This window comes from Tenrec ecaudatus, chromosome 18 (genome assembly GCF_050624435.1).
Source record: "Tenrec ecaudatus isolate mTenEca1 chromosome 18, mTenEca1.hap1, whole genome shotgun sequence".
Lineage (NCBI taxonomy): Eukaryota > Metazoa > Chordata > Mammalia > Afrosoricida > Tenrecidae > Tenrec > Tenrec ecaudatus.
In genome coordinates, this window is record NC_134547.1 from 13516878 (window position 1) to 13543748 (window position 26871).

Consider the following 26871-nt stretch of genomic DNA (forward strand, 5'->3'; position numbering starts at 1 on the left):
CACGTGCCCCCACCCCTGCAGCCCAGGGACGCACCTGCACTGCATGTCTGAGGCACCCAGAGGGTGGGAGGAGAGGCCGAGGGTGTGCACCGCCTGCTCAGCCCAGTCTTGGGGAGCCTCCACCAGCTATCGGTTTGGGGGTTACAGGTCATGTTTGTGGAGACCACCCCTGGGCTCACCGTCTGCAGGAAGGAGGTGGGTAATGAAAAGGTCCTTCCCCTTCTCTCTCTTGCTGAGCCCCCTCCTCCCCCCTCTGGAAGCATCTCACCCACTGGCTGTCCTCCCACCAGGGTCTCTGAGCTTCTGCCCCCCAGGCTCCACCCATGTTTCCCCAGAGACCACGCCCCAATGACCCCGCCCCCGCCCTCCCTACACAGCTGCATGTTGATGCCATCAGAGAAGTAAGTACTCAGCTCCCAAGGCCTCCGTGGAGGAGGAGAGGGTGGGTTCCAGCACGCACAGTACTGCCAGTTCCAGAACATTCCCAGGGGCTGCAGACCCAGGTCCTACCACACTGCTCACAGAGACAGGAAGAATGTCTCTTGGGTGTGGTCCCCTCTCCTGCTCCCACAGGCCCATGCCCTTCCCTGCAGGGCCTGTTTCCAGTCTCTTCACACTGGGACCGGTTCCGGGTTGTCCCTTCTCTGGACTACGGACAGCAGGTTGGGCTGCTGAGCGCAAGGTCAGCCGTTCAAAACCACCAGCTGCTCCCTGGGAGAAAGAGGAGGCTTTCTGCTGTCTTGAAGATTTAGTCTGGCAAGCCCACAGGGGCAGTTCTATCAGGTCCTATGGGGCAGCTGTGAGGCCGAATTGGCTGATGGCAGTGAGGTTTTGAGAAGACGAATAACCCTAGATTCAACCGTCCCTCCAAAAAGCACTTTGTGACTCACAGTGATCCTCTAGGACAAGGCAGAACTGCCCCTTGGGTTTCCCAAAACTGGAATCCTTCCCTGGAGTAGAAAGCCTCAGCTTTCTCCCAGGGAGCAGCTGGTGGATTTGATCACGCGATTAGCAGCCCAATTCATAGTCCACTAGGGACATTTTTGGCCTAAACTTCAATGTCTGAGGGGGTCATTCCTGGTTGTGTAGCTGAGCGCTGGCCTGGGTGTACAGGGCCTGCACCTTTGTGGCTGCACAGACAGGTAAAGAATGGATTGGGGGGCGGCTTTCAGCCATAGAGGAGACATTGACGATGATCCCTCTGTGCCTGGAGGAGAGAGCATTCTCTGGAGAGGAGTGACAGGCAGACAGAGGACAGGGGACAGGGCTTTCCCACCCCCACTCCTTGGGCAGAGTCCTTTAACTGAGACACATGGGAGGGAGGGGTGGAGATGTGGGCAGGGCAGCTGGAGAATGGCAACAGTCTGGAGGTTGGCAGAGGAAGTGGCTGGCTCCTACCTGGAGACCATCTGGGGCAGGACGATTCTGGTCATCTGAGGAGAAGAGGGGGAAGGCGCGTCTTTCCCTTTCTAGCCCCCTTACCCTGTTCCCTCCCAGGAGATCCTCCCCCACCCCTCTAGTGCAGGGTGTTCTGGGAGCCCCCCTGAGTGCTCAGGCTTGTCTCAGGCACAACCATCCTGGCTGTGCTTCACCTGTACCACCGACATCATGTTGCAGTTCACAGTATCTGAGAGCCTCTGGGGAGAGAAGTATACCCAGTCACTCCCTTCCCGCCTACCACATGTCAGTGGGGAGATGGAAATGGGCTTACCTTGCAGGTAGCCCTTCAATGCATAACCCAGTACACTGCCATATATATATAATTGCTGGTGGGAGAGCAAAATGGTACAGCCACAGCATGGCCCTTCCTTCAACAAATGTGAATTGATACAGCACGTAACCCTGCTGTCTCTCTGCTCAGTGGATGCACCAGTGAAATGAGGAACAAAACACAAACAGATCAAAGCACACCCATGTGAAGGTGAGCCAGCTCTAGGGCAGAAAGCCATGGAAACAACCCAAACCCATCTGTGGAGGGATGGGTACGTCAACTGGGGTGCAGGCACGCAGCGGGGCGGGAGGTATCCCTAAACCTCAACGACCAGCCTGCCAAACACCTCCTGATGTGGACCAAATTGGACTTCATGATGCTCAGCAAAGCGAGTCCATCTTATAGAGAGAATGATTTCCCCACACCATTATGATAGAAGGGAAAATGGTTTTTCAAAACAAAAGAAAGAGTATGAAGAATGACAAGATGGGTGGGGGAGAAGGGGGCAGGGGTGGAATAAAGAGGGAGTGAGAGAAGGCGGGAGTGGGGGGGCGGGAAGAAGACAGAGCTACCTGCATGGGGGTCTGCTGGGATAATGCTTCAGTTCTGATGTGATGGGTTGGACAACTATGGAATGGTTTTTGTGGGTTGTGTTACACACCACAAATACAAGAGGAAAAATAAATCCAAAGAGACGGAGGGAGAGAAGAGTCAGAGCCTTGAAAACCCTCCTGTCTCCTGTCCATCTTATGGTGACGCTGGTCGGAGAGGTTATAGAGGATGAAAAGTAATATTGAAACAGACTTGAGTGTTTTTGTGGCACATGAAGTAGTTTCCACCAACGTGACAGTAAATACATGAACATGGCAGAAGCAGGCCCGGCTTGAACAAGGTACAGGTGGCACACTGCAGGAGCCCATCCCCTTCACAGGCTGGTCAGTCACACCTGGGGCATCAGACTTGGAGCTTCTACAACAGACTTCCTGCAGATGGCAGTGGAGAGCACGGTCCTAACAAAGCCAGGGCATTGCGCCCGCTTTCCAACAGAGGGCAGTGAGAGCTCGGAGGGCCAGGTGCCTCTGGGGAGCCAGGGCCAGGTGTCACTCACTTGGGCTGGATTCTCACAGTCCAGCAGTTTCACCAAGTGCGGAGAGTAATTCATGCCCACGTTGTTCACTGAACCAGGGGAAACACCTGGTTTACATCACTCCAGCAGTCCAGGCAGTGCGGCCGCGAGAGGACCCAGGATCTGGCTGAGCCTGGGGGTGGTTGAGGGATGGCTTCCCTTCTGTCCCTGCCCCACCCAAACCACAGGACATACCCAGTACTCCAATCTCCAGGCCCTTCAGCCCTTCCTCAATGGCCCCGTAGATCTCCAAGCTCCCGGTGAAGTCAGCCTGGATGACACGTGTGTCGGTGCCATGAAGCCGCTCTAGGAAGAGGGAGGGAGAGCAAATCAGACCCTAAGCTCATGTCTGGCCCCACCCTTGCTGCAGCCCTGACCCTACCAGTAACTGACCCTTCCATTCTCCCTACAGGATTCCACTCCCAGCCCCACTCCAACCCCCACTGCAGCCCCCTGGGTCTCACCAAACTCCTTCTCCAGCTTGTTCATGTTTCCACTGATGAGGACGATGAGACCTTTCTTGGCAACCTCCAGGGGTGTTGGATGGGCTGATGAAGGTGTGCAGTCAGTATGGACTGTGAGTTACTGTGGTTACAGTGTTGCAGGGACCCTGGTACCAGAACCAAACCAAATTCACTGCCATCAACCCGATGCTGACTCATGGCGACCCTGTAGGACAGCGAGTAGAAAGCTCCATCATTCTGCCCAGGGGGCCAAATAGCTGAAGTTGCAGATCGCAGCCCAAAGCATAACCAGTATGCCCCCACGGCTCCAGGAATGAGCCGGAGAGAAAACAGGGGCCTGCATCAGGGATCCTGCGTTCCGGGGAACAGAACTGGAGAACAGGGAGCAGCAGTGAGGAAGGCTTCACGCTGAGTGAACCGGTCCATTGAGGGCGAGCTCAGGAAGGTGACAGTCAGGCGAGGCCTCCTGCCCCATACAGACTTGGGTTTGCGTTCTCAAGGATTCCTTTGTTTCAAATGGCCCTTATCTCCTTCCTTCCTTCCTTCCTTCCTTCCTTCCTTCCTTCCTTCCTTCTTTCTTTCCTTCCTTCCTTCCTTCCTTCCTACCTTCCTTCCTTCCTTCCTTCCTTCCTTCCTTCCTTCCTACCTCGATGTATTTAAAATGTGGTTCCCATACACCTGCTCTTTCCTGGGCAATATTGGGGACCTCCTTCACCTATGGGTTTATCATACTGTGGTGGCTTGTGTGTTGATGGAATGTTGGAAAGAGTGCCAGCTGGGATTTCAAACACCATCTGTGGTAGTCATCTAACTGGTGTCAATTGAAAGATTAAGAGTGTAGGGGTGGAGTCTAGGCTGTCAATCTGGAGATAGCCAATGAGATTTCTGTGGGCATGGCCTCCGGAGAATTCTGGGAAATCTGGTACTTCCTCCTTGTAGGCGGAAGACATCCTCTCTCTCTGCCAGTCCCTGGGAGACATTGCAGAAGTCAAGCCACATGGACACAGCTAGACCTCAGAAGTCAGAGAAGCCACAGAGAGACCCCTGTCAGTGCTGAGATGTTACCAACTCCACTGGATCCAAAGATGTTCTATCTACTGGCATGTGATCTTCTGCATTCAGTGTCATTACATGTGTTTCATGAGTCTGAAGAGGAGTTTGTAGATTGATATTGGAAACATGGGCTAATATCGGATTTATGGACTTGATCTGGACTGGGCTGGGCTGTTTTCTCAATGTTCAATTGCTCTTTTATATATATATATATATGTATGTACGTATGTATGTATGTGTATATATATATTCTGCTGGTGTGTTACACTGTGTTTTATATATATATATATATTTTGCTGGTGTGTTACACTGGGAAGACTAGAGAAACAAATACATCAACAGTACATCAATAAGGAGTTGCAAGAGGTTCAGGCCAGATTCAGAAGAGGATGTGGAACAAGGTATATATTATTGCTGATGTCAGCTGGATCTTGGCTGAAAGCAGAGAATTCAGCAAAGTATTTACTTGTGTCTTATTGACTATACCATGGCATCTGATTATGGGATCATAACACAGTATGGTTAACCTTGAAAATAATGGGAATTCCAGAACACTTCATTATGCTAAGGAGCCCTGGTGGTATAGTGATTAGGTATTTGGCCAAGACCCTCAAGGTCACCAGTTTGAAATCACTGGTACACTCAAAGGGTGAGAAATGAGACCTTCTACCCCCATACGCAGTTGCAATCAGAAAAACACAGGGACAGTTCTACCCTGTCTTATAGGGTTGCTACGAGCCAGCACTGACTCAATGGGAATGAGATTGTTTGGGATATTCATTATACTCATGTGGAACTCGTAAATGGATCAAGAGGCAGTGATGTGAACATACCAAGGGAATATTGCACGGTTTAAGATCAGGAGAGGCGTGTGTCAGCGTTGAATCCTTTCACTAGACGTACTCACTCGGTATGCTGAGCAAATAATCAGAGAAGCTGGATTTATGAAGAGAATGTAGCATCAGGGTTGGAGGAAGGCTGATTAACGACCTGCAGCATGCAGATGGCATAAACTTGCTTGCTGAGCGTGAGGAGGACTTAAAGACCTTGCGGATGAAGATCAAGGATTGCAGCCTTCAGTGTGGATGACAACTCAACATAAGGAAGATCCAAATCCCCACAACTGGACCAAAGGAAACATGATAAATGGAGAAAAGTTGTTGTCAAAGACTTGGTCTTGCTTGGATCCAGAATCAATGCTCATAGAAGCAGCAGTCCAGAGATCAAAAGACGTATTACATCAGGTAAATCTGCTGCACAAGACCTCTCTAGAGTATAAAAGAGCAAGGATGTTACTTTGAGGACTAAGGTGCGCCTGACTCAAGTTATAGTGTTTTCAGTTGACTCATATGCATATGAAAGCTGGACATTAGTTCTGTGAAGAGGCACAGTCTCACAAACCCACAGGGACAGTTCTACCCTGTCCTATAGGGTCGACTATGAGTAGGCATTGACTCGATGGCAGTGAGGTTTTTTAAAAAAATCATTTTATTGGGGGCTCGTACGACTCTTATCACAATCCATACATACATCCCTTGTGCCAAGCACATGTGTAAATTTGTTGCCATCATCATTCTCAAAACGTTTGCTTTCTACTTGAGCCCTTGATATGAGGTCCTCATTTCCCCCCTCGCTCCCCCGCTTCCCCCTCCCTCATGAACCCTTGATAATTTATAAAGTATTATTATTTTGTCGTATCTTACACTGTCCAACGTCTCCCTTCACCCGCTTTTCTGTTGTCCATCCCCCAGGGAGGAGGTTATATATAGATCCTTGTAATTGGCTCCCCCTTTCTACCCCACCTTCCCTCGTCCCTCCAGGTCTTGTCACTCTCACCACTGGTCCTGGATTCCCTGTGTTTCCAGTTCCTATCTGTACCAGTGTACATCCTCTGGTCTAACCAGACTTGTAAGGTAGAACTGGGATCATGATAGTGGCAGGAGGAAGCATTTAAGAACTAGAAGAAAGTTGTATGTTTCATCGTTGGTACCCTGCACCCTGACTGGCTCATGTTCTCCCACGACCCTTCTGTAAGGGGGTGTCCAACTGCCTACAGCTGGGCTTTGGGTCTCCACTCTGCACTCACCCTCATTTACAATGATATGATTTTTTGTTCTATGATGCCTGATACCTGATCCCTTTGACACCTCTTGGTCACACAGGCTGGTGTGCTTCTTCCATGTGGGCTTTGATGTTTCTGAGCTAGATGGTTGCTTGTTTACCTGCAAGCATTTAAGACTCCAGACACCATATCTTTTGATAACTGGTCACCATCAGCTTTCTTCACCACATTTGCTTATGCACCCATTTGTCTTCAGTGATCATGTCAGGAAGGTGTACATCATGGAATGCCAATTTTAACAGAACAACATATTCTTGCATTGAGTAAGTACTTGAGTGGAGGTCCACTGTACATCTGCTGCCTTAATACTAAACCTATAAATATATGCACATAGCTCCATTTCCCCACCATCCTATATAAATATATTTGCATATGTACATGCCTTTATTTAGACCTCTATAAATACGCTTTGCCTCCTATTTCTTTCCTCTATTTCCTTTTACTTTCCTCTTGTCCCATTATCATACTCAGCCTTCATTCTGGTTTCAGTGATTCCTCTTGGTTACATTGCCCTGGCTGAATCCCTACCAAACCTCTCACACCCTCCTTGCCACTAATTTTGGATCATTTGTTGCTCCCCTGTCCCTGGGTTGATCAACACCACCTCCTCTCCCCCGCCTCCCCATCTCCCATGATTACCTGGAGCCATTGGGCCCATTGTTTTCTCCTCCAGACTGTTCATCCAGCCTAACTTATCTAGAAAGATCTGCAGAGATAATTCTATGCACCAAAAAAACCCAAAAAAACAAAAAACCCCAAGGCATAGCAAGACAAAGAGACAAAAGAGAGCAAAACGATGACAACAAACAAGAAAACCAGTGACCCAGAAAAGAATAAACTAATTAAGAAAAGAGCAAGAAAAAAATTTTTAATTTTAAAAAAGAAAGAAAAACGTGTAAATAGATCAAGGTCTAATTTTTGACCTCTAGGCATGTCCTCTGGTAAAGTCCGATGGGGTGTTATGATCTGGCCCCAAAGTCCTTTGGGACATTTTTTTGCACTCTCTTGGGAGCTCCCTGCTCTGCTCCCCCCTCATTGCTCTTCCCCACGCCTTCAGTGTTTTGCCTTGGTCTCACGGGGCCAGACCCCTGTAGGGCCACATGTTGTCCCCCGTAGGGCCATGGGTCACCTAGGGACATCATGTCTCATAGTGGGATCAGCCATATAGTCCACTCTGTGCATTGGCTGTTCAGAGCAGGGATATCGTCCTTCAGGCCTGGTGGGCCGGGATGTGCTCCACTCTCTCTTCCTCCCCATTCATTTGCTCCCGTGTGCTCTGATCAGACATGTCCCTCTCCCTGAGCTGCAGCTTCAGTGCCGTCCACTAAAGTAAATTCTTCTGGGGGAAGGGGAAGTTGTCTACTTAGCTGGATGGGGGCCAAGCCCTCAGGCCCCTCCACTGGCTCCCCTCTCCATGCCGACATGCTGCATCCCTGAACACTGGATTTAAGTCCGGGCCCTTTTTCCCTCCCAATTTTTTGTCTGGTGGCAGGAACTCCGGACAGGTGAATCGAACTAGTCACCATTTTCCTCCACCTTCCTTTTTTTTTTTTAATATGCAGATACCACAACCTTGCTTGCTGAATGTGAGGAGGATTTAAAGCACCTGCTGGTGGAAATAAAAGGCTGCAGCCTTCAATACAGTTTTGAACTCAATGAACAGGAAGCAAAAGTCTCTCAGCTGGCCCAGTAGGACAGCATCATGATAAACCTTCCTATTGCGTGAACACCCCTAGGTCATCCCCCTCCCATTGATTGTGTTTCCTATGGCACAACCTCTTCCTGTTTCTTGTGTGGTCACCTGTAATCAGGGGGGCTTACACACTCCCCAAGGATATATAATCCTCGGTTAGAAATAAACACGAACTCTCTCCTCTCATCTTGCACCTCCACGTGGACCTCCAGGAGGGGCTGAGGGGAGCATGGTACCATGAAATGTGTCTGACTCCTTTATTTTTTCTTCTCTCCTACCTCTCCTATCTCCTATGGCTTTACTATGATCTTTATATATTATCGCCGTATAATTGCTCCCCCGGGCCCCCATGGTGGTTAAAGGCTGGTTTATTCTAACACCTTGGAAGAAGTACAGGCTCCATGCTCCCTACTTAGAAGCTAGGATGTGGAGAATGCATCTCTACTGTGCACATGTGAGCACCAGTGTCCCTGGAGAACGCCCCCGTGCTTGGTGATGTAGCAGGTCGATAAGATGGGTGTTAGCAGACACTGAAACTCGCCCTTGAAGGGCGAGTGGGGAAAAAAAATGGAACAAATGATGCCACCACCATTGCAGTGGCTGCAGTGATGGGCTCAACCCTAACCAGGACCTGGCAGTGTTTTGTTCTAGTCTATACAGGATTGCTATGAGTCAGAATTGACTGATGGAACTTAACAATAACCATAAGGGAGATCCAACGGGACCCAGACAGTTACAGTACAGCCCTTCCTTCCGCTGGGTCTTACTGTCACCTCCTTCCACTCACTCTCCACTCTGCAGCCTCAGGGGTCTTTCTAATGCACAAACTTACCCTTACCTTACTCCTGCTCAGAACCTGCCATGGCTCCCTAGTGCCCTTGGTCAGAGGTATGCTCATCCCTAGCCCCTAGGCCCTGTATGGCCCAGCTTGAGTCTCCTGCCCACACTGTACAGAAGACAGCCCCCTCCAGGCCCCACAAGTGTCCCCTTCCTGCCCCCTGGCCTCACATGCTCTTCTGGTTGAGTCAGAGGAGTTGGGCAGGTCCTTGCGGAATGAGTGGCCCATGGATGGCGTACCTTTGGGTGCAGGGGTGACCCACCCAACCTCCCATCACTGGGTGGCTTGGTGTGTGGGCCTGAGAGATTGAGGCTGCTTCAATGGTATGAAAGCTTGATGAAAATATCACCGTGTCCTCCAGAAATATGCGTGGTCAGGTCAAAGCTCTGGGCCCACGGTTATGGTCTCCTCGGGGAGAGGGAGGGCTTCCTTGGCGCTGCGTAAAGGGGGTGTGGCCCCTGTCCAGTTCCACCCACAGAGAGGAGGCAAGGAGGATCGAAGATGCTCAAGTTCTGGTTGTGACAGCATCCACCATATCACTGCAAAGGTGATCAGTGTACCTAAGACCCGCAGGGCTTTCTGTGCGAAGCAAGACAAGCGTGTGGCTCACACAGTGGCCCCGTGGAAGAAAGGCAGGGGTCTCCTGAACGCTCGCAAGGAGAGAGGTGAAGTGATAGGAAGGCGACTGGCTACAGTGGGTGTGCGGACAAGGCCAATTTTCCCGAAGAAGCACAAAGAAGATTGTGGTGAGCTTGAAAGGGTCGAGTCCAGTTATCTACAGATGGGCTTTAGGTCTCAACTCCACACACCTTATCACCACCTCCCCGTTCACACTGGGTATGATTTTGTCCTGGGTCTCAGATGCTTGATATGTGATCCACTGCCAGCCAGGGTGCAGTATAGCGCCGATGAAACACACAACTTTCCTCTAGTTCTTTCATGGTTTCTTCCCCCCACTATCATGACCTCGATTCTACCTTACAAATAGGATTAGGACCAAAACATGCACACTGCTACAGATAAGAGCCAGAAACACAGGGAATCCAGGATAGAAAAACCCCTCAAGGCCAACCATGAGAATAGAGATACCAGGAGGATAAAGGGAAGGTGGGGGGAAGAAGGGGGAATCGATCAAAATGATCAACATATAACTCCCTCACAGGACGAACAACCGAAAAGTGGGGGAGGGGTGACAGAGGATGATGTAAGATATGAAAATAATAATCTATAACTTATCAAGGGTTCATGAAGGAGGGTGGGTAGAGGAGGGAGGAGGAAAAATGAGGAGCTGATATCAAGGGCTCAAGTAGAAAAAAATGCTTTGAAAACGATGATGGCAGCATATGTACAGATGTGCTTGACACACTGGATGAATGTATGGATGGTGATAAGGGATGTAAGACCCCCAATAAAAGTATTTAATCATAAAAAAAGAAAGGGTGGAACCAAATGGCAGGCCCAGTGAGGATGGCTGGCTGTGAAGAGATGCAGGCATTCTGAACTGGGGGTGATAGGAGGAGAAAGGGCCACACGATCCAGTTCTATCTTTTTGGCGTGAAAATGGGTTGAATCAATAGACGAATGACCTGTAAGGAAATACCGTGATACTCTTACTCTGGGGAAAAAAAGAAAAGAAAGTTGCGTGGTGGAGCCCGCTGACTCCTCTTTCCACGAAGGAGGAGGAAGACCAAGAGCAACAGCCCTAGGCTCCTCTGCATGAGACAGGTCAGACCTGCTTTCTCCTTCCCACGGTTTTTACCTGTTCTGACTCCTGCTGTCCTTCACAGCGCCCTCTGCTGGCTCGGAGAATTCAGTGCAAAGGTTGCACAGATTCATTAAAATCCAATGCAGACTCAGAGACCCTTGTGGGTTTCTAAGACTGTCACTGCTTACAGGAGTAGAAAGCCCTGCCTTTCTCCTGAGGAGCTTCTGGTGGTTTCAAACTGCTGACCATGAGGATCGCAGCCTAATACATAATCACCGCACCACCAGGGCTCCTATGGAAGTCATTTGAGAAGTAAAACAAACCCATTGGCATCGAGTGGGTTCCGGCCCACAGCGACCTTATAGAGTGTGTCTGAGACGGTCCGTCTTTATGGAAGCATCATCTACCCTCCATAGTCAAGAAGTAGCAGGCTGTAATTCAGGACCACCCATTCCAGCGGACTATCTCTTCCACAGATATTTGCTAACTCCTCTGTCTCAACAAAAGGTGCCATAGACATTCAGGATCGGGAACACTGAGCATACAGTTCTTCCATAGAAAACCTCTTCTCTGGGATCAGTTATCAGGCATCAAAGAACAAAAAATCATATCATTGACTGCACACCTCCATGATAGGATCGCTGAAGACAAATGAGTGCATAAGCAAATGTGGCGAAGAAAGCTGATGGTGCCCGGCTATCAAAAGAGATAGTGTCTGGGGTCTTAAAGGTTTGAAGGTGAACAAGCGGCCATCTAGCTCTGCCCCGACCAGTGGGACTCAGTTATTTGAGGGGTTTCCGAGGGGGACCCAGCCTGAAAGAGAAACGGGCGAGAGAGAGAGAGGAGCAAGACCAAGCAGATCCCTGTCAAGGTCTCAGTTTATTGCTACACAAGCCTCTTTTTAAAGGGTGAGGCAAACAAAGGAATTCCAAGGGAAGGTAAAAAAAAAAGGAAGGGTGGGGGGTAGAGCACACAGGGTAGGCAGACACAAATCTACGGTTGGAATGTCTGGTGCTGGAGTAAACAAAGGTGGGGCATCTGGTGTTTGTCAGGGTAAGATAAGGTTGAGGCTGCCGCAGGCAATATGGAGTTGGTTTTGTCAGGTTGATTATGTCCGGTTCCCAACATAGCTCAGAAGCAAAAAAGCCCACATGGAAGAAGCACACCAGCCAGTGCGATCAAGAGGTGCCAAAGGGACCAGGTATAAGGCATCATGCAAAAAAAATGTATATGTATATATATATGTGTGTGTGTGTGTGTATATATATATATATATATATATATATATATACCATATTGAATGAAGGGGGAGCGCAGAGTGGAGACCCAAGGCCCAAGTGTCGGCCACTGGAGATCCCCTCATAGAGGGGTTTAGGAGAGGAGATGGGTCAGTCAGGGTGCGAGGTAGTACCGATGAAGAACACAACTTTCCCCCAGATCCTGGATGCTTCCTCCCCGCAACTACCATGATCCGAATTCTACCTTGCGGGACTGGATGGGGCAGAGGTTGTGCACTGGTGCATATGGGGGCTGGAGGTGCGGGGAATCCAGGGTGGATGATGCCTTCAGGACCAAGGTTATGAGGGGCGATGCTGGGAGAGTGGAGGGTGAGTGGGTTGGAAAGGGGGAGCTGATTACAAGGATCCACATGTGATCTCCTCCCTGGGAGATGGACGGCAGAGAAGGGTGGGGGGAGGGAGACTCCGGATAGGGCAAGATATGACAAAATAACAATGTATAAATTACCAAGGGCACATGAGGGAGGGGGGAGTGGGGAGGGAGGGGGAAAAAAAGAGGACCTGATGCAAAGGGCTTAAGTGGAGAGCAAATGCTTTGAGAATGATTGGGGCAGGGAATTGCGGATGTGCTTTATACAATTGATGTATGTATATGTATGGATTGTGATAAGAGTTGTATGAGCCCCTAATAAAATGTAAAAAATTAAAAAAAATTTAAAAAAAAAGAAAACCTCTTCTCAGCCATGCTGCAGGCAGACCTGGGGCCTCTCCAGTCTCTTGGGCTAATTAATTTGGCTTCTGTCCTGCTCAGGCAAGGGTTACAAAGGTCTTTAGCTCAGCCAAGTGCCTGGAGTCATTCCACTCTGCCAGTCAGTCTTAGCTAGATGACCCTCAGCATTCTTGTTCCTGGGGTTGGAAAATGCACAGTGCTGTCTCCTGGTTCTGCTGCTGCTTCTCCTCAGCAATGGTGTTACAGCGCCTGGTCTCCTGGGCTGGGAGGTTCCTAGCACTGGGACCCTGGATCCAAAGGATTTACTCCACGCCCTGTATCTTCTTCTTGGTGGTGATGAGGGACCACTTTCTCAACTTGGAGACAACTCATTTTAACTGACTGGGATGTCAAACAGGACCAATTCCCTCACTAGTGTTCTGTACACAGTTTCTGCATGATCGGTAAGCTATCCAATCTCCTTGGGGGATCACAACACCTCCTTTGCCTAGTTCCACCCAGACTCACAGAGTTAGGAAGACTGGGTGGAAGGGCCATATGAAGGAAATCACTGCCTCGCCTCTGCTAAAGGCACAGTACCAGTGTAGGGTCTTGACAACACATTAAAAAAATCATTTTATTAGGGGCTCATACAACTCTTATCACAATCCATACATGCATCAATTGTGTAAACAGACAACTGCTGTCCTTCTCAGAAGGGAGTGGGCCCTACTTGTTGTGGGATAAACAGTGGTGTCTGCTTGCTCTAGATGGCTGGTAGCTCTTAGGGAGAATGACCCCTGACCTACTCCTGATGACCTCCAAGTGCACAGACCCCGAGAAACAACTAACAGAGGCCTCTGTGAGAACTGGCTTAGCCAACACCTTCACCTTGAAGGCAGGCCCCAACACAATTCTGGCACAGAGCTGTACTTGAAGAGAATTCTGAGACAGGCGGACCCAGAGCAGCAGCCCAGATACACTTGACCGAAACCATGTTGGAGAACCAAGGACAGACGGACAAACTCGTTAGAAAGCTCTTGACCAGCTGCAGAGTGGCCACCCCGTGCCCTTTGAAAATGCCATATAAACACGAGAAGCATTCCCTTAGACAGCATCCTCATCTCAACTCTCCAGGAGGGACATCCTTCCTGCCCAAAGCAAGGCATATCTCATGTAGGCTCTCGCCTGGTCCTTCTCAACCTCGAAGGGGGACTGACTTCTTTTCTTTGGAAGTGGCTCTTTGCTTGCTTAAAGCTGTGGCGGCACTGTTTGCTGTTGCTGTGCGTGAGCGCGGCTTATCTGTGGACCGTGACAAAACACATGGATTCAGAGCTTGCTAGTCCCCTGCATGGATGATGGCCCTGGAATCGAACACCCCACGGCATCTCTTAAGAGCCCCGACGGTGTTATGGCTATGCATTAGGTTGCGATTCGCAAGATGAGCAGCTGGAAGCAACCGCAGCTCTGTGGGAGAAAGATGAGGCTTTCGATTCAAAGATGGGGCTTTCTACTTTGGTAAAGAGTTACTGTCTCAGTAGTAGGTAGTTCTACCCTCTCCTGTTGGGTCACTAGGAATCAGCCTTGAATCAATGGTGGTGGCTTTGGTTTTTGGTTTGGGAGTATCTTATTAAAACACACACACACACACACACACACACACACACACACACACGGTAGCTACATAATCTGGTGTCGATTTGGGACTTAAGGGGATTAACAGGGAAGGGGTGGAGTCTAGTCTGTCAATCAGATCATAGCCAATCAGGCCTCTGTGTGGGCATGGCCCTCTCCTGAGAATTCTGGGAAATCCGGTATTCCTACTTGGAGGTGGGAGACAATTCTCTTTCTTGCCCCTTGGAGACTGTACTGACAAGGCTGACTCACTGTGAGACATGCCTGAGGAGAATCCACATGGACCTACCTTGATGCATCCCTGGGTGCTAAAGAAGCCACATGGAGACCCCTGCCAGCACTGAAATGCTTACAACGCAACTGGATCCAAAGACTTTCTACCCACTGGCCTGTGATCATCCTGTACTCGGCATCACTGCATGTGTTTTGTGAGTCTGAAGAGGATGATATATATTGGTATCAGACATATGGGCTAATATTGGACTTGATCTGGACTGAGCTGGGATATTTCCTTTATATTCAATTGGTCTTGTATATACACCCCTTTCTTATAGACATGTGAGTGTCTCTATGAATCTGTTTCTCTAGTCTACCTGGACTGATACTATATATAATATATAAGATCATTTAAAAAATTTTTTTATTTTAACAATTTATTGGGGCTCATACAATTCTTTTCACAGTTCATACATATACATACATCAATATATATAAGATCATTTTATTGGGGGCTCTTACATCTCTTTTTCACAATCCACACATACACCCATTGTGTCAAGCACATTTGTACATTTGTTGCCATTATTATTTTCAACACATTTTTTTCTACTTCAGGCCTTGGTATCAAGTCATCCCCCTTCCCTCTTGATCCCTTTATAATTTATAAGTCATTATTTTTCCTTTAAAAATCATTTTATTAGGGGTTTATACAACTCTTATCACAATCCATACAGACACCAATTGTTTAAAGCGCATTTGTACATTCATTGCCCTCATCATTCTCAAAACATCGCACTCCACCTAAGCCCCTGGCATCAGCTCCTCATTTTTCCCCTCCCTCCCCGCTCCCCCCTCTCTCATGAACCCTTGATAATTTATAAATTAGTATTTTCTCATATCTTGCCTTGTCTGACATCTCCCTTCACCTACTTTTCTGTTGTCTGTCCCCTAGGGAGGGGGTCACATGTAGACCCTTGTAATCGGTACCCAAATTATTATTTTTTCATGTCTTACACCAACCACTGTCTCCCTTCACCCACTTTTCTGTTGTCCATGCCCCTGGGGGTGGGTGGGTTATTTGTAGATCATTGTGATAGGTTTCCTCTTTCTCCCCCCACCTTTTCCTCCCCCTCCTCATTATCGGTCCTGAGGTGTTTATCTGTCCTGGACTCCCTGTGTTGGGAGCGCCTGTCTATAACCGTGTACATGCTCTGCCCTAGGTGAAAAAATATTTTCTATTGAGGAATAATTCACAGGCCCTAGCATTCCTCCTTTATGTGCAGACAGAGTGGCATTTTACTATGATCACAAATTTGGGTATGTTGATAAATACTGTTATGCAATTTACGCCTCCAATTGGCTATGGCCTTGTCTTGCTGTCACATGTTAAAATCGCTTTCCTTTAGAGCAGCAGTTCTCAACCTGTGGGTCACGACCCCTTTGGGGGCCGAATGACCCTTTCACAGGGGTGGCCTGATTCCTAACAGTAGCAAAATGACAGTGATGAAGTAGCAATGAAAATAATTTTCTGGTGATTAGGGCAAAGAATGTAAGATGTGCTTTATACAATTGATGTATGTATATGTATGGATTGTGATAAGAGTTGTATGAGCCCCTAATAAAATGTTTTTTTTTAAAAAAAGAAAATAAATTTCTGGTTGGGGGCTCACCACCACATGAGGAACTATATGAAAGGGTTGTGGCATGAGGACGGTTGAGAACCACTGATCTAGAGGTCTAAACATCAGTTGTGGGTGTACAGTTCTGCTGTATTGGTCAGCCTGCCTATTTATTCCAAAGTCCACAGTCCTGGCTCAGGATGCTGGAAATAGGAGCAGGCAGACAAGCCCCCATGCCTACCAGACCCTCCTTCAAGGCTTTTTCTCAAAAATTAACTTCAGTGAAGGTAGAAAGAAAAAGTTGACTGCCCAGGTACACCAGGAGGTCAGGAAATCTACAAGGAAACTCTAGGAAGGAGAAGAGACAGGGATCAGTACCCTCCATCACTCTAGGCCCTCCTCCTCGCTACCTTTCCCAGAGCAGGGCTTGTCTCCCCTCCTGAAGGCCAGAGGACTTAGTGCAGGACACGTGCCCCCACCCCCTGAAGCCCAGGGACTCACCTGCACTGCATGGCTGAGGCACCCAGAGGTGTGGGAGGAGAGGCCGATGGTGTGCACCGCCTGCTCAGTCCAGTCTTGGGGACTCTTCACCAGCCACCCGGTTGGGGGGTAACAGGTCATCTTAGTGGAGACCACACTTGGGCTCACCGTCTGCAGGAAGGGGGTGGGTAATGAAAAGGCTCTTCCCCTCCACTGCTGTGCGCCCTCCCTCCCCACCCCAACTGAAGCCTCTCACCCACTGGCGGCCCTCCCACAAGATTTTCAGAGCTTCTGTCCCTGGGGCCCCACTCCCTTCTCCTGAGAGACATGCCCCTCCGGCGCCCTGCCCATTAGGAGGCCCCACCCTTGCCCCCCACACACCTGCACGGTGACACCTTCAGAGTGGTACTCAGCACCCACAGAAGCAGAGAATCTTTGCATAAAGGACTGTAGAGGAAGAGGGAGGATCACAATGTAAAGCCCACACACCACCCAAAACTATCGCTGTTACGAACACCCTGAAGGTCCTGAAGGGCCAGGATCCTACCACACTGGTCACCAGGACACCAGGATGTCTCCTGGTTGTGACCCCTCTCCTGCTGCCACGGGTCCATGCCCTGCCCAGCCCCCCGGCCTGTCTCCTTGTCTCTTCAACCCCGGCCTTCCTTCCCTCACCCCGGGGGTTCGCTGGTGGCAGGCTGTACTCTCTCTTGACTCCTGGCCTCTGTTTCGCTGAGAATAGGATGTCTTGTGGGATCTCCTTCCCACAAGGTTGTGCCTCAGACATCTGTCAAAGTCTGGACGAAGAGCTGGGCTGCTAACCTCTAGGTGAGCAGTTTGGTTCCACAGAAGACAGGAGACATTGTCTCCCTGGATAAAGAGTTACAGTCTGGTAAACCCATAGGGGGACATTCTACTCTGTCCTGCACGGTCGCTATGAGTTGGAATCGACTCGATGCCGGTGAGATTCAGATGAGCAACCCCAGATTGAAGGGGCTCTTCACTCTCCTTCCTTATGATGTTTTCAGGCCCAAGGGATGTGCTCCTGTGGACATTTGGGTGTGGGCAGCAGAGCCCTGGACTGGGATGTGTGGCTTCTGGGTACCTTTGTGCCTGAGTAGACGCCAAAGCATGGCCAGGAGTAGTTTTCAGCCATAGAGGAGACATTGATGATGATCCCTCTGTGCCTGGAGGAGAGAGCATTCTCTGGAGAGGAGTGACAGGCAGGCAGAGGGCAGGGCTTTCCCCACCCCACTCCTTGGGCAGAGTCCTTTAACTGGGACACATGGGAGGGAGGGGTGGAGACGTGGATGGGGCAGTTGGAGAATGGAAATAGTCTGGAGGTTGGCAGAGGAAGTGGCCGGCTCCTACCTGGAGACCATCTGGGGCAGGACGATTCTGGTCATCTGAGACAAAAGAGGGGAAGGGCGCGTCTTCCCCTTTCCAGTCCCCTCACCCTGTTCCCTCCCCAGGAGATATGCCCCACCCCTCTAGTGTAGGATGTTCTGAGGGCCACCCTGTGGGACCAGAGTGGCCTCAGACCTGCCCATCCTGGTCGGGCCTCACCTGGACCAACGACATCACGTTGCAGTTCACAGTATCCGAGATCCTCTGGGGACAGAAGTACACCCAGTCACTCACTCCCTTCCCTGCCCACCACATGTCAGTAGGGTTGATGCTCAGAGAACCAAGAGATGGAAATGGGGCACTCTGCTGTTTTGTAGGAATGTGCAACTCTCTCTTCTATGATTTTAATTAAGAAGAAAGGAAAGCACTCAAGAAGATAATATTTATCAAAAGAGATGGGCAGGTAAAACAGAGACAACACTCATGTGACACAGCTGCAAACAGCCCTTTCGGAGGCCTGAGGGATGGTGGAGCACAAAGCATAGACCAAGGGGAGAGGGAATCCCCAGTGAGATAAAGATGAAACACAAGCCCTCCAGGCAGTTGGCAATAGGCAGCCTGCAGGAACACAAACACCAACCTCCCAAAGAGAGAACCCAAGATTCTGTGACTCCTGGGTAAATGGCACCTAGTTCCAATAAATGGACAAAAGAGCAGCAAGCTGCTTCCACAGCTTCAACAAGAAAATAGAAACAAAATCCCATGCCAGAGGACCACCTGGATCTAACAGCAGTCATAGAAAAGGTAGTGGTTGACCTCCCACAGAAAGAAATCTTCAGAATGCTGCTTGGAGTCATACAGGACATGAGGGAAGCATGACAGAAAAAGGATGAAATGATAGAGGAAATAAAGGCCATCCACCAAAGGGAAATACAAGACCTAAGGGACAAGATAACAAAAACAAATAGCAAACTCACAGACTTTGCCCAGTGAATGGAGGAGGCTGAGAACCGCACCAGTGACTTAGAGGACTCGCAAACAGAAATTAACAAACATGAGAAAAAGTCAAACGAGTGCAACAGAGAAACTGAAGAAAACCTCAGAGCTATGTCTGATGTTATGAAGAGGAACAACATCAGAATAATTTGATTGCCTGAGGAAAACACAGGGAAATCAGCGTCAAAAATAGTGATGGAATTCTTGGAGGAAAACTTCCCCAGCTTAATGAATGAAAACCAGGCCACCATCCAGGAGGTTGAAAGAACACCAGCTAGACTGAATTCCAATAAGAAGTCACCAAGACATATAATTGTTAAACTATCCAACTTTGAGGAAATGGTTAGGTTAAAATTTAACATCTTAATATTTGATCTCCCTTTTGATCTGTTTTAAAGTTGATCCAGGTTCTAATGTTTTCTGATTTATTTTCGATTGTGTGTTTTCTCTGTTTGATTCTTGTTAGCATTCTTGTTTTTTTTTCTTTCCGGTATATGAAATCCAGAGTTGGCAAATAGATAGAGACAGTAACTGGATTGACGGTTCCTTGGAGGTATGGAAAGGGGAGGCTAGAGGGGAATGGGGAGCTCATAACAAGGAGTACAAGAAAGAAGAAAATGTTCTAAACCTGATTGTGGTAATGACGGTACTAGTCTTCTGGATATGATTGGACTACTAAATTGTATGATAGGTGGATTATGTCCCAATAAAACTGTTTTTAAAATGGGCACAGACATGAATAGATGACATACGAATGATGATATCCAAGGCACCAACTACCCTGTGAAGAAATGCCCATGACCATTAGCTATAAACGGAATACGAATTGCAATAATGATGAGATACAATCTCACACTGAAATTAATAGTAAAATAAAATAAAAACAAAGAGAAAGGATGTGGAGTGATTGGGAGGTTAACCTGTTGCTGGTGGGAGAGCGGATTGGTGCAGCCACAGTGGAAACAGCATTGCCCTTCCTTCAACAAATGTGAATTGATACAGCACGTAACCCTGCAGACAGACTCTCTGCTCAGTGGATTCTCCAGTGAAATGAGGAACAAAACACAAACAGATCAAAGCACACCCATGTGAAGGTGAGCCAGCTCTAGGACAGAAAGCCATGGAAACAACCCAAACCCATCTGTGGAGGGATGGGTAAGTAAACCAGGGTGCAGACATGCAGCATGGTTGGAGGTATCCCTAAACCTCAATGACCAGCCTGCTAAACACCTCCTGACGTGGACTAAATTGGACCCCATGATGCTCAGCAAGTAAGTTCATCTTATAACTATTTTATCATTCCATTACAATAGAGGGAAACAAAATAAAAATAGTCTTCACAGTAAAGGAAAACCTGGAGGACTAGAAGGGAGAGTAGGGACAGGAGGGAATGGGAGAGGGAGGGAGAGGAGAAAATTGAAGACGAGAGAACTACACACATTGGGTTTACCTGGATACTGGCCCAATTCTGATTCGATGGGCTGGGCAACGATGTATATTTTTCTTTGTATGTGTTTGCACCACAAATACATGAGGGACAATAAATGTGAAGAGGAGAGAAGAGTGACAGCCGTGAAAACTCTCCCGTCTCCTGCCCATCTTATTAAGAGGTTATATAGCAGCGATTCTCAACCTGTGGTTCGTGACCCCTTTGGAGGTCGAACGGCCCTTTCACAGTGGTTGCCTAAGACCATCAGAAAACACACAAATATTTCACAGTATATGATTACATGTTTTGTGATTAATCAGTATGTTTTAATTATGGTATGTTTTTACATTATGATTCATATCAGTAGCAAAATGATAGTGATGAAGTATCAATGAAAATAATTTTATGGTTGGGGGTCCCCTCAACAAGAGCAACTGTATTAAAGGGTCGTGGCAGTAGGAAGGTTGAGAACCACTGTTATAGAGGAAGAAAAATAAAATTGAAATGGACTTCGGTGCTTGGTGGCACGAGGTAGTTTCAACTACCATGGAAATAAAAATGGCAGAACCAGCCCCAACTTGAACGGTTTTATGAGTTGCCCCCTGCCAGGTGGTCATTCACACCTGTGGCATAAGAGGCTTGGAGTTTCTACAACAGACTTCCTGCAGATGGCGGTAGAGAGCACGGTCCTAACAAAGCCAGGGCATTGCGCCTGCTTTCCAACAGAGGGCAGTGACGAGTCAGAGGGCCAGGTGCCTCTGGGGAGCCAGGGCCAGGTGTCACTCACCTGGGCTGGGTTCTCACAGTCCAGCAGTTTCACCAAGTGCGGAGAGTACTTCCTGCCCACGTTGTTCACTGAACCAGAGGAAACACGTTTGTGTCATTCCAGCAGTCCAGGAAGTGCGGCCGCAAGAGGACTGAGGAACCAGCTGAGCTTGGGGGTGGTTGAGGGCTGGCTTCCTCCTCTGCCCTTGCCCCACCCAAACCATAGGACATACCCAGCACTCCAATCTCCAGGCCCTTCAGTCCTTCCTCAATGGCCCCATAGATCTCCAAGCCCCCGGTGAAGTCAGCCTGGATGACACGCGTGTCGGTACCATGGAGCCGCTCTAGGAAGGGAGAGAGGGAGCAAATTAACATTTGCTGGTGTCTGGTCCCACCCTTGCTGCAGCCCCTCACTGCCCCCAGCCCCTGTCCCCTTCCCTTGTACGTAAGGGGCTCTACCCCAGTCCCTTTCCAACCCAGGTCTGGCCCATCCCCCACTGCTGCCCCAGCCCCCTGCCCCCTGGGTCTCACCAATCTCCTTTGCCTCCTTCTCCAGCTTGTTCATGTTTCTGCTGACGAGGACGATGTTCAGACCTCTCTTGGCAAACTACAGGGGGTGAAGGACAGGTTGATGAAGGTGTGCAGTCATAGGGACTGTGAGTGGCTGTGGTTGCAGGGACCCAGGGACTGGAGTGGGCAAAAGAGACTCAGCAGCCTGCGGGCAGGGAGCCTGCATTCAGAGAGCAGAACTGGAGGAGAGGGAGCAGTGGTGCAGGGAGCTGCCTGCGGAGTGAAGTGGCCAACTGAATCCGAGCTCAGGAAGGTCATGGCGTCTGGTTAGGCTCCCAGAATCCCCGGATAGACTTGGGTTTAAGTTCTCCAGGTCTCCATAACTTCGAATGTCCGTGATCTCTATCCTTCCTTCCTTCATACCTGGATTTATTCAAAATGAGGTTCCCATGCACCTGCCCTTATCAGACAGCATTGTGAACCTCACTCATCTGTCACTTTGTCATACTGTGGTGGCCTTGTGTTGCTGGAAACGGTGCCACTGCTGTTTGAAATACCAGTAGGTCCACCTAGCGGTGAGTCAGATAACCATCCTGGAGAGGAGGAGGGGGAGGGTCGTGTGTCAGTCAATGCAATTTGAGTGACTGGGGAGGGAGAAGGGGCTATAGAGTGTAGTGTAAGCACTGTCCCCAGTCTAGGCCGTGTAGGAAAGGATTCTGGAAGGAGGAGGCGTCTGAGCCAGTCAGACAAACTGCATAATAGAGGCTCATTCATCACAAAGGTGTGGCTGGCAGTCCCCAGAAGTTCCCTCTCTCCCACCATCCCCCTCCCCTGAGCCAATCCAAGCTCACCTCATGCGCATAGGCCCGGCCTATGCCATCCGTGGCTCCAGTCACCACTGCGGAGAGAAGGAGAGAAGGGAGCGCTGGGCCCTCATGACCCAAGCTCTGGCCGCTCCAGCAGCGGGGCAGCAGCGGGGGTTGCTGGGCCTGCGCTGAAGCTCTGTTCTCCCCACACCCCAGCCGTCCCGCCTCTCCCCAAGTCCACACCGCCCCTCCTGGTTGCTAGCCCTCTCCTTCTTCCTCTGCCTCATTCTCCCACACCAGCTCCAAAGATGGAAAATCAAGCCCTCTGCCATGGAGGCCTGGTGGCGCCCTGGGTGAATCGCTTGGCTGCTCACCTTTAAGGTCAGCAGTTCAAACCCACCAGCCGCTCCGCGGGAGAATGATGAGTCTGCTCTCACAAAGATGTGCAGGAGTCTCTGAAACCCTTCGTGGGGTCTCTTCTCAAGAGCAGTGGGTGTGAGTAGGGGGTTGGTAACCTTTTCAGAGTAGCCCTGGAACCCAAGTGGGTCCTACACCTCAAGGTTAGCAGTTCCAACCCACCAGCGGTCCAGCGGGAGAAGGAGGCTCTCTGCTCCCATCAAAGTTTGCCGTGTCGGAAGTCCTAAGGAGCACGTCTGCTCTCCTATACAAATTCTGTGAGCCGGCATCCAGGAGCCTCAGTGGTGTTGTGGTTATGTGTTGGGCTGCAACCTCACAGTCACTAGTTAGAAACCACCAGCCTCCCCGAGGGAGAAAGACTGGGCTTTCTACTCCCCAAAACAGGGATAGGCTCAGAAACCTGCCCCGGCAGTTCTAGCCCCTCTTTATAAGTTCGCCATGAGTGGGCACGCCAGTTGAGTGAGGATGGGTCATAATCAACCGAATAGAGGTTGGTCTGTAGGACTCTTTTTTTTTGTCTGTAGGAAGCTGCAGAAACACGGCCCCAGTTTTCGACTGGCAGCCCAGAACCAAATACCTGCACCACTCACCTGTACAAGTTTAGGTTATGGGCCAGGGTCGGGAGCAGGCAGGACAAGTGCCCCCTTGCCTCTCTCCTCATCCTTCATTCCTCTGGATTCCCGGAGCCTCCTCACCCGCACCCTGTCCCAGCCCACCTTTGATCCCCCCCAGCTGTCCTGGATCCTGCATCCCTATCTCTACCGACACTGCGTCTGCACCCTTACCTGCCCAGGCTCCCTGCGCCCGGATCCAAGCATCGCTTGGACCAGTCCAGGGCAGCAGGTAGATGTACACCACGCGGGCAACCCCCCACGCTGCCCTCAGCAGAACTCCTGCAGCCGTGAGGGCGCCCAGCACGCTGAGTAGCTCCCACATCGCAGCTCGACTGGCCACCAGAACCCAAACCCAAGGGGAAGTCTGTCCTCCAAGAATGGAATCCACAAGGGCACTGAGGGAACTTGGGTTTGGTTTGACATCACCTCTAGGAAATCCGCCCATGGCCATGCCCCTTCCACTACCCACGCCCAGCTTTGAGGACAACGAGTCCAGTGTTTCAACCTGCCACAAACTCCTGGGTCTCCTGCCAAATTCCAGGGATTATCTGCTTAGCTGAATTGAGCCTGCCAGAAGGTGGCCTGATTAGATACCACCTGTAACAGAAAGCCTCTGGGCAAAATGCTTCAGGCATGGACAGAAGCTGCCACATGTTCTGCCCTTTGGCTACTCCACCACCCACAGGGATTTCATTGGCTACTTGTGGGAAGGAAGCCATCAGACCTTTCTTCCGAGTGGTTTTAGTCTGGACCCTCCACCAGGAGCTGCCCACCACGAGTGACCTTGCTTGGGTTTGAAATACCAGTTGCGTGGCTTCTGGCATCGCAGCAACAGGAAAGCGACCACACTAGGACAAACTGACAGGTGTTGGATCACAACCGTGGTGGTGCTGGTCAGGTGCCAGGGAGGCCTCATTCACACCTGCACAAACTGCTTCGGGCCATGCCTGTGCCGGCTGCACCGTCAGTGGGCTACAGGACTCTCGTGATCCAGGGCGTGTTTAATGGACTGGTCTGCCAAAGCAAATCGCCGGTGAAATCTGCTGAGCGCCTGAGCAGGCCCCACTGAGAGGTGGCTGGTGCCTGTGCCTGAGGGACCTTAGGAGGAATTGAACCCCGGTCTCTTCCACCATGAAATCATCAATTCCTCACCATAAAATGACTGCCTTAAATTTTGTAGGTGAGTTATGTACAGAGTGGTAATTTAAGGTCCCCAAGGTCACACAGCTCAGAAGTGGGAAAAGTTGGGACATGAACACCTGGCAGGCTGTCAAGTGAGTGGAGTCATCGGTAAAGTGAGTGAGAGGCTTGTGGTAGGAATCCTTGTTCATAATCCACAGGCTTGGTTTTAGAAACTCTCCCATAGCTTCCCTGCAGGGTAATGACCATCTAACTTTCCACAACACTCAGCTAACTCTATTTGAAAATCCATAGAAAATTCCAAAAGAGTTTTATCTGAGCTGGAGTGTAAGGCACAGTTACGATCGATGGATCGTATACACTCAGATCTCAGCAGTGAGGTCGGCCCCTAGTGACCAGCTGTGCTATTTGCTTCCATTAAGGCCAAACAACGTCAAGGGACCTTATTGTAGCCAGTCTAGACGTTTAATCTCTTGTGCTCGTGTGGCAGTGGGAGTGATAGGTGTGTGAGAGATGACAAGGTGAATGTTTTTATCTTGATCAACCCGATAAATAATCTTTCCCTGACTGGTATGTTCTTCTACAAACTGCAATTCAAGGAGAGCTTCAGGGGTAAACTCTCTGGACAATTTAGCCGTGGGTTCTATGTTAATGTGTCAAACAAGGGGGGGTCCCCAAAGGTGTTATCCCATTTATATCTCTAATGAGCTTTAGAAAATCATGTAATATTCTTCGATATTTCCCCCCCTAATTTCAAGTTCTGTGGTCTAGTAGTCCTCCAATCGATGCTTGTCCCTAGGTGTGCATATGGGCTGGTTGTCTGAATTTTATCAGGAGCAATTATTAACCCTTCCTGTGAGGTGGCTTCACAGATGTGAACAAAGGTAGCATTTCACCGTCTGGTGCAGCTATCATGATATCAGCCGTGTAGTAGATGGCGGAGGCCTCACGTATGTGTTTAATGACTGGTTCTAACACTTTCCCTATAAAATACTGCCACCTGGTGATGCTGTTCATTGTGCCCTGAGCCAGAGTTTTTAGATGGTACCTCTTAGTAGTGGGCATTAAGGTTCAATTCAGGCATGGTGACTGCAAACCTCTCATGACCTGTAGGACCTAACTCGATAGTGTAAATGCAGTCTTTTAAATCTGTGACCATTGGATCCCAGTTTGGGGGAACATACTACGTGAGGGAAGGCCTGGTTGGAGAGTTCCCACAGGCTGTCTAATTAAATGGATTGACAGCTCTCAGTCTATGAGTATCCTCCATTCGCCAGATTTCTTTCTAATTACAAATACAGGAGGTGTCCAGGGTCTAGGACTTTCTGCTACCTGGCCTTCTTTCAGCTGCAAACCACCTGATGCAGAGCCTGCAATTTGTCTTCATTAAGGAACCACTGTTGGGTCGTTTGACTTCCAAGAAAGTGAATGGGTGCAGACCTTGCAACAGTGGCCCGTCCCCATTCAAAAATTGGGTATCCTGGTCCATGGCTGTCATTTTTAGGAGTGACCTCAATTGGGGAAAGGATTTCCTCGTTCATTCTTTCCAAGGCCGCTTCCTTTATAACCCATAGTTTTCATCAAGTCTTTGCTGGGGGAGTTTGTGAGGGGGGATACAGTCTGGCTCCCCACTGCTGTAACAGACCCCTCCCCTGTAAATTAATTGGGACAAGAGTCAACCCAGGTTTAATTACGCCTAACTGTCTGTAAGGTCTTGTGCATTTTAGGATCCTGTCACTCTACCACACCTATTCCTGGTTAATCTCACCTCTTTCCCCCATGGGAAAACTCTTAGTGGCCAGGCTCTGGGCCGTAGCTGATGGCTCATAACAGTGAGGTCAGCCCCAGAGTCTAAAAGTCCAGAAAAATCCCTTTCCTTCAATCTTCACTCCCATATAGGGGTGCTCTTGTTGATCCATCATGGCATTCCAACCCCCCCATGACCTACGGGCAGATCTGATTCTTCTGGTGCCTTTGATCAAGTGGTGTTAATTTTATCAGCTGGAATATAAGGGAGCAAGAGTAATTGACTTATGGGATTCCCCCCTTTCTAAAATCCACGGGACCTCTGATTTAATGACAGCTATCCATTCCCCTTCATAATCATGATCAATAATCCCCCTAACAATCCAATGTCAAATTAGCCTTCCTAATAGAAACCCCATTGTTCATTTAGGTAGCGGCACAGAAATACCATTCTTAATAATTGCTCAAGGACAACCTGGTATAAGCTGG

The 26871-nt window shown here is 49.4% G+C and overlaps 1 protein-coding gene across 1 annotated transcript; it reads right to left on the reverse strand.

Annotated features, from left to right (window-relative positions):
- Positions 1–1562: 1562 nt before the first annotated feature.
- Positions 1563–23818, reverse strand: LOC142431590 (very-long-chain 3-oxoacyl-CoA reductase-like). Its single transcript, XM_075536612.1, has 14 exons — positions 23668–23818; positions 22511–22557; positions 21681–21756; positions 21383–21493; positions 21172–21239; positions 18179–18223; positions 17984–18018; positions 17718–17799; positions 16994–17059; positions 16634–16783; positions 3302–3365; positions 3033–3143; positions 2820–2887; positions 1563–1637 (listed from the first exon to the last, which is right to left on the reverse strand). The coding sequence occupies exons 1-14, from the start codon at positions 23816–23818 to the stop codon at positions 1563–1565; spliced, it is 1149 nt and encodes a 382-aa protein (XP_075392727.1).
- Between the last annotated feature and the right edge of the window lie 3053 nt (positions 23819–26871).

Coding starts and splice junctions, on each gene's coding strand:
- LOC142431590 (XM_075536612.1), bottom strand. CDS start 23,818: ATGTGGGAGCTACTCAGCGTGCTGGGCGCCCTCACGGCTGCAGGAGTT. Junction 17,060..17,717: donor GCGTCTACTCAGGCACAAAG/GTACCCAGAAGC, acceptor CTTCCTCTACAG/TCCTTTATGCAAAGATTCTC. Junction 16,784..16,993: donor CTGAAGGTGTCACCGTGCAG/GTGTGTGGGGGG, acceptor CCCTTCCTGCAG/ACGGTGAGCCCAAGTGTGGT.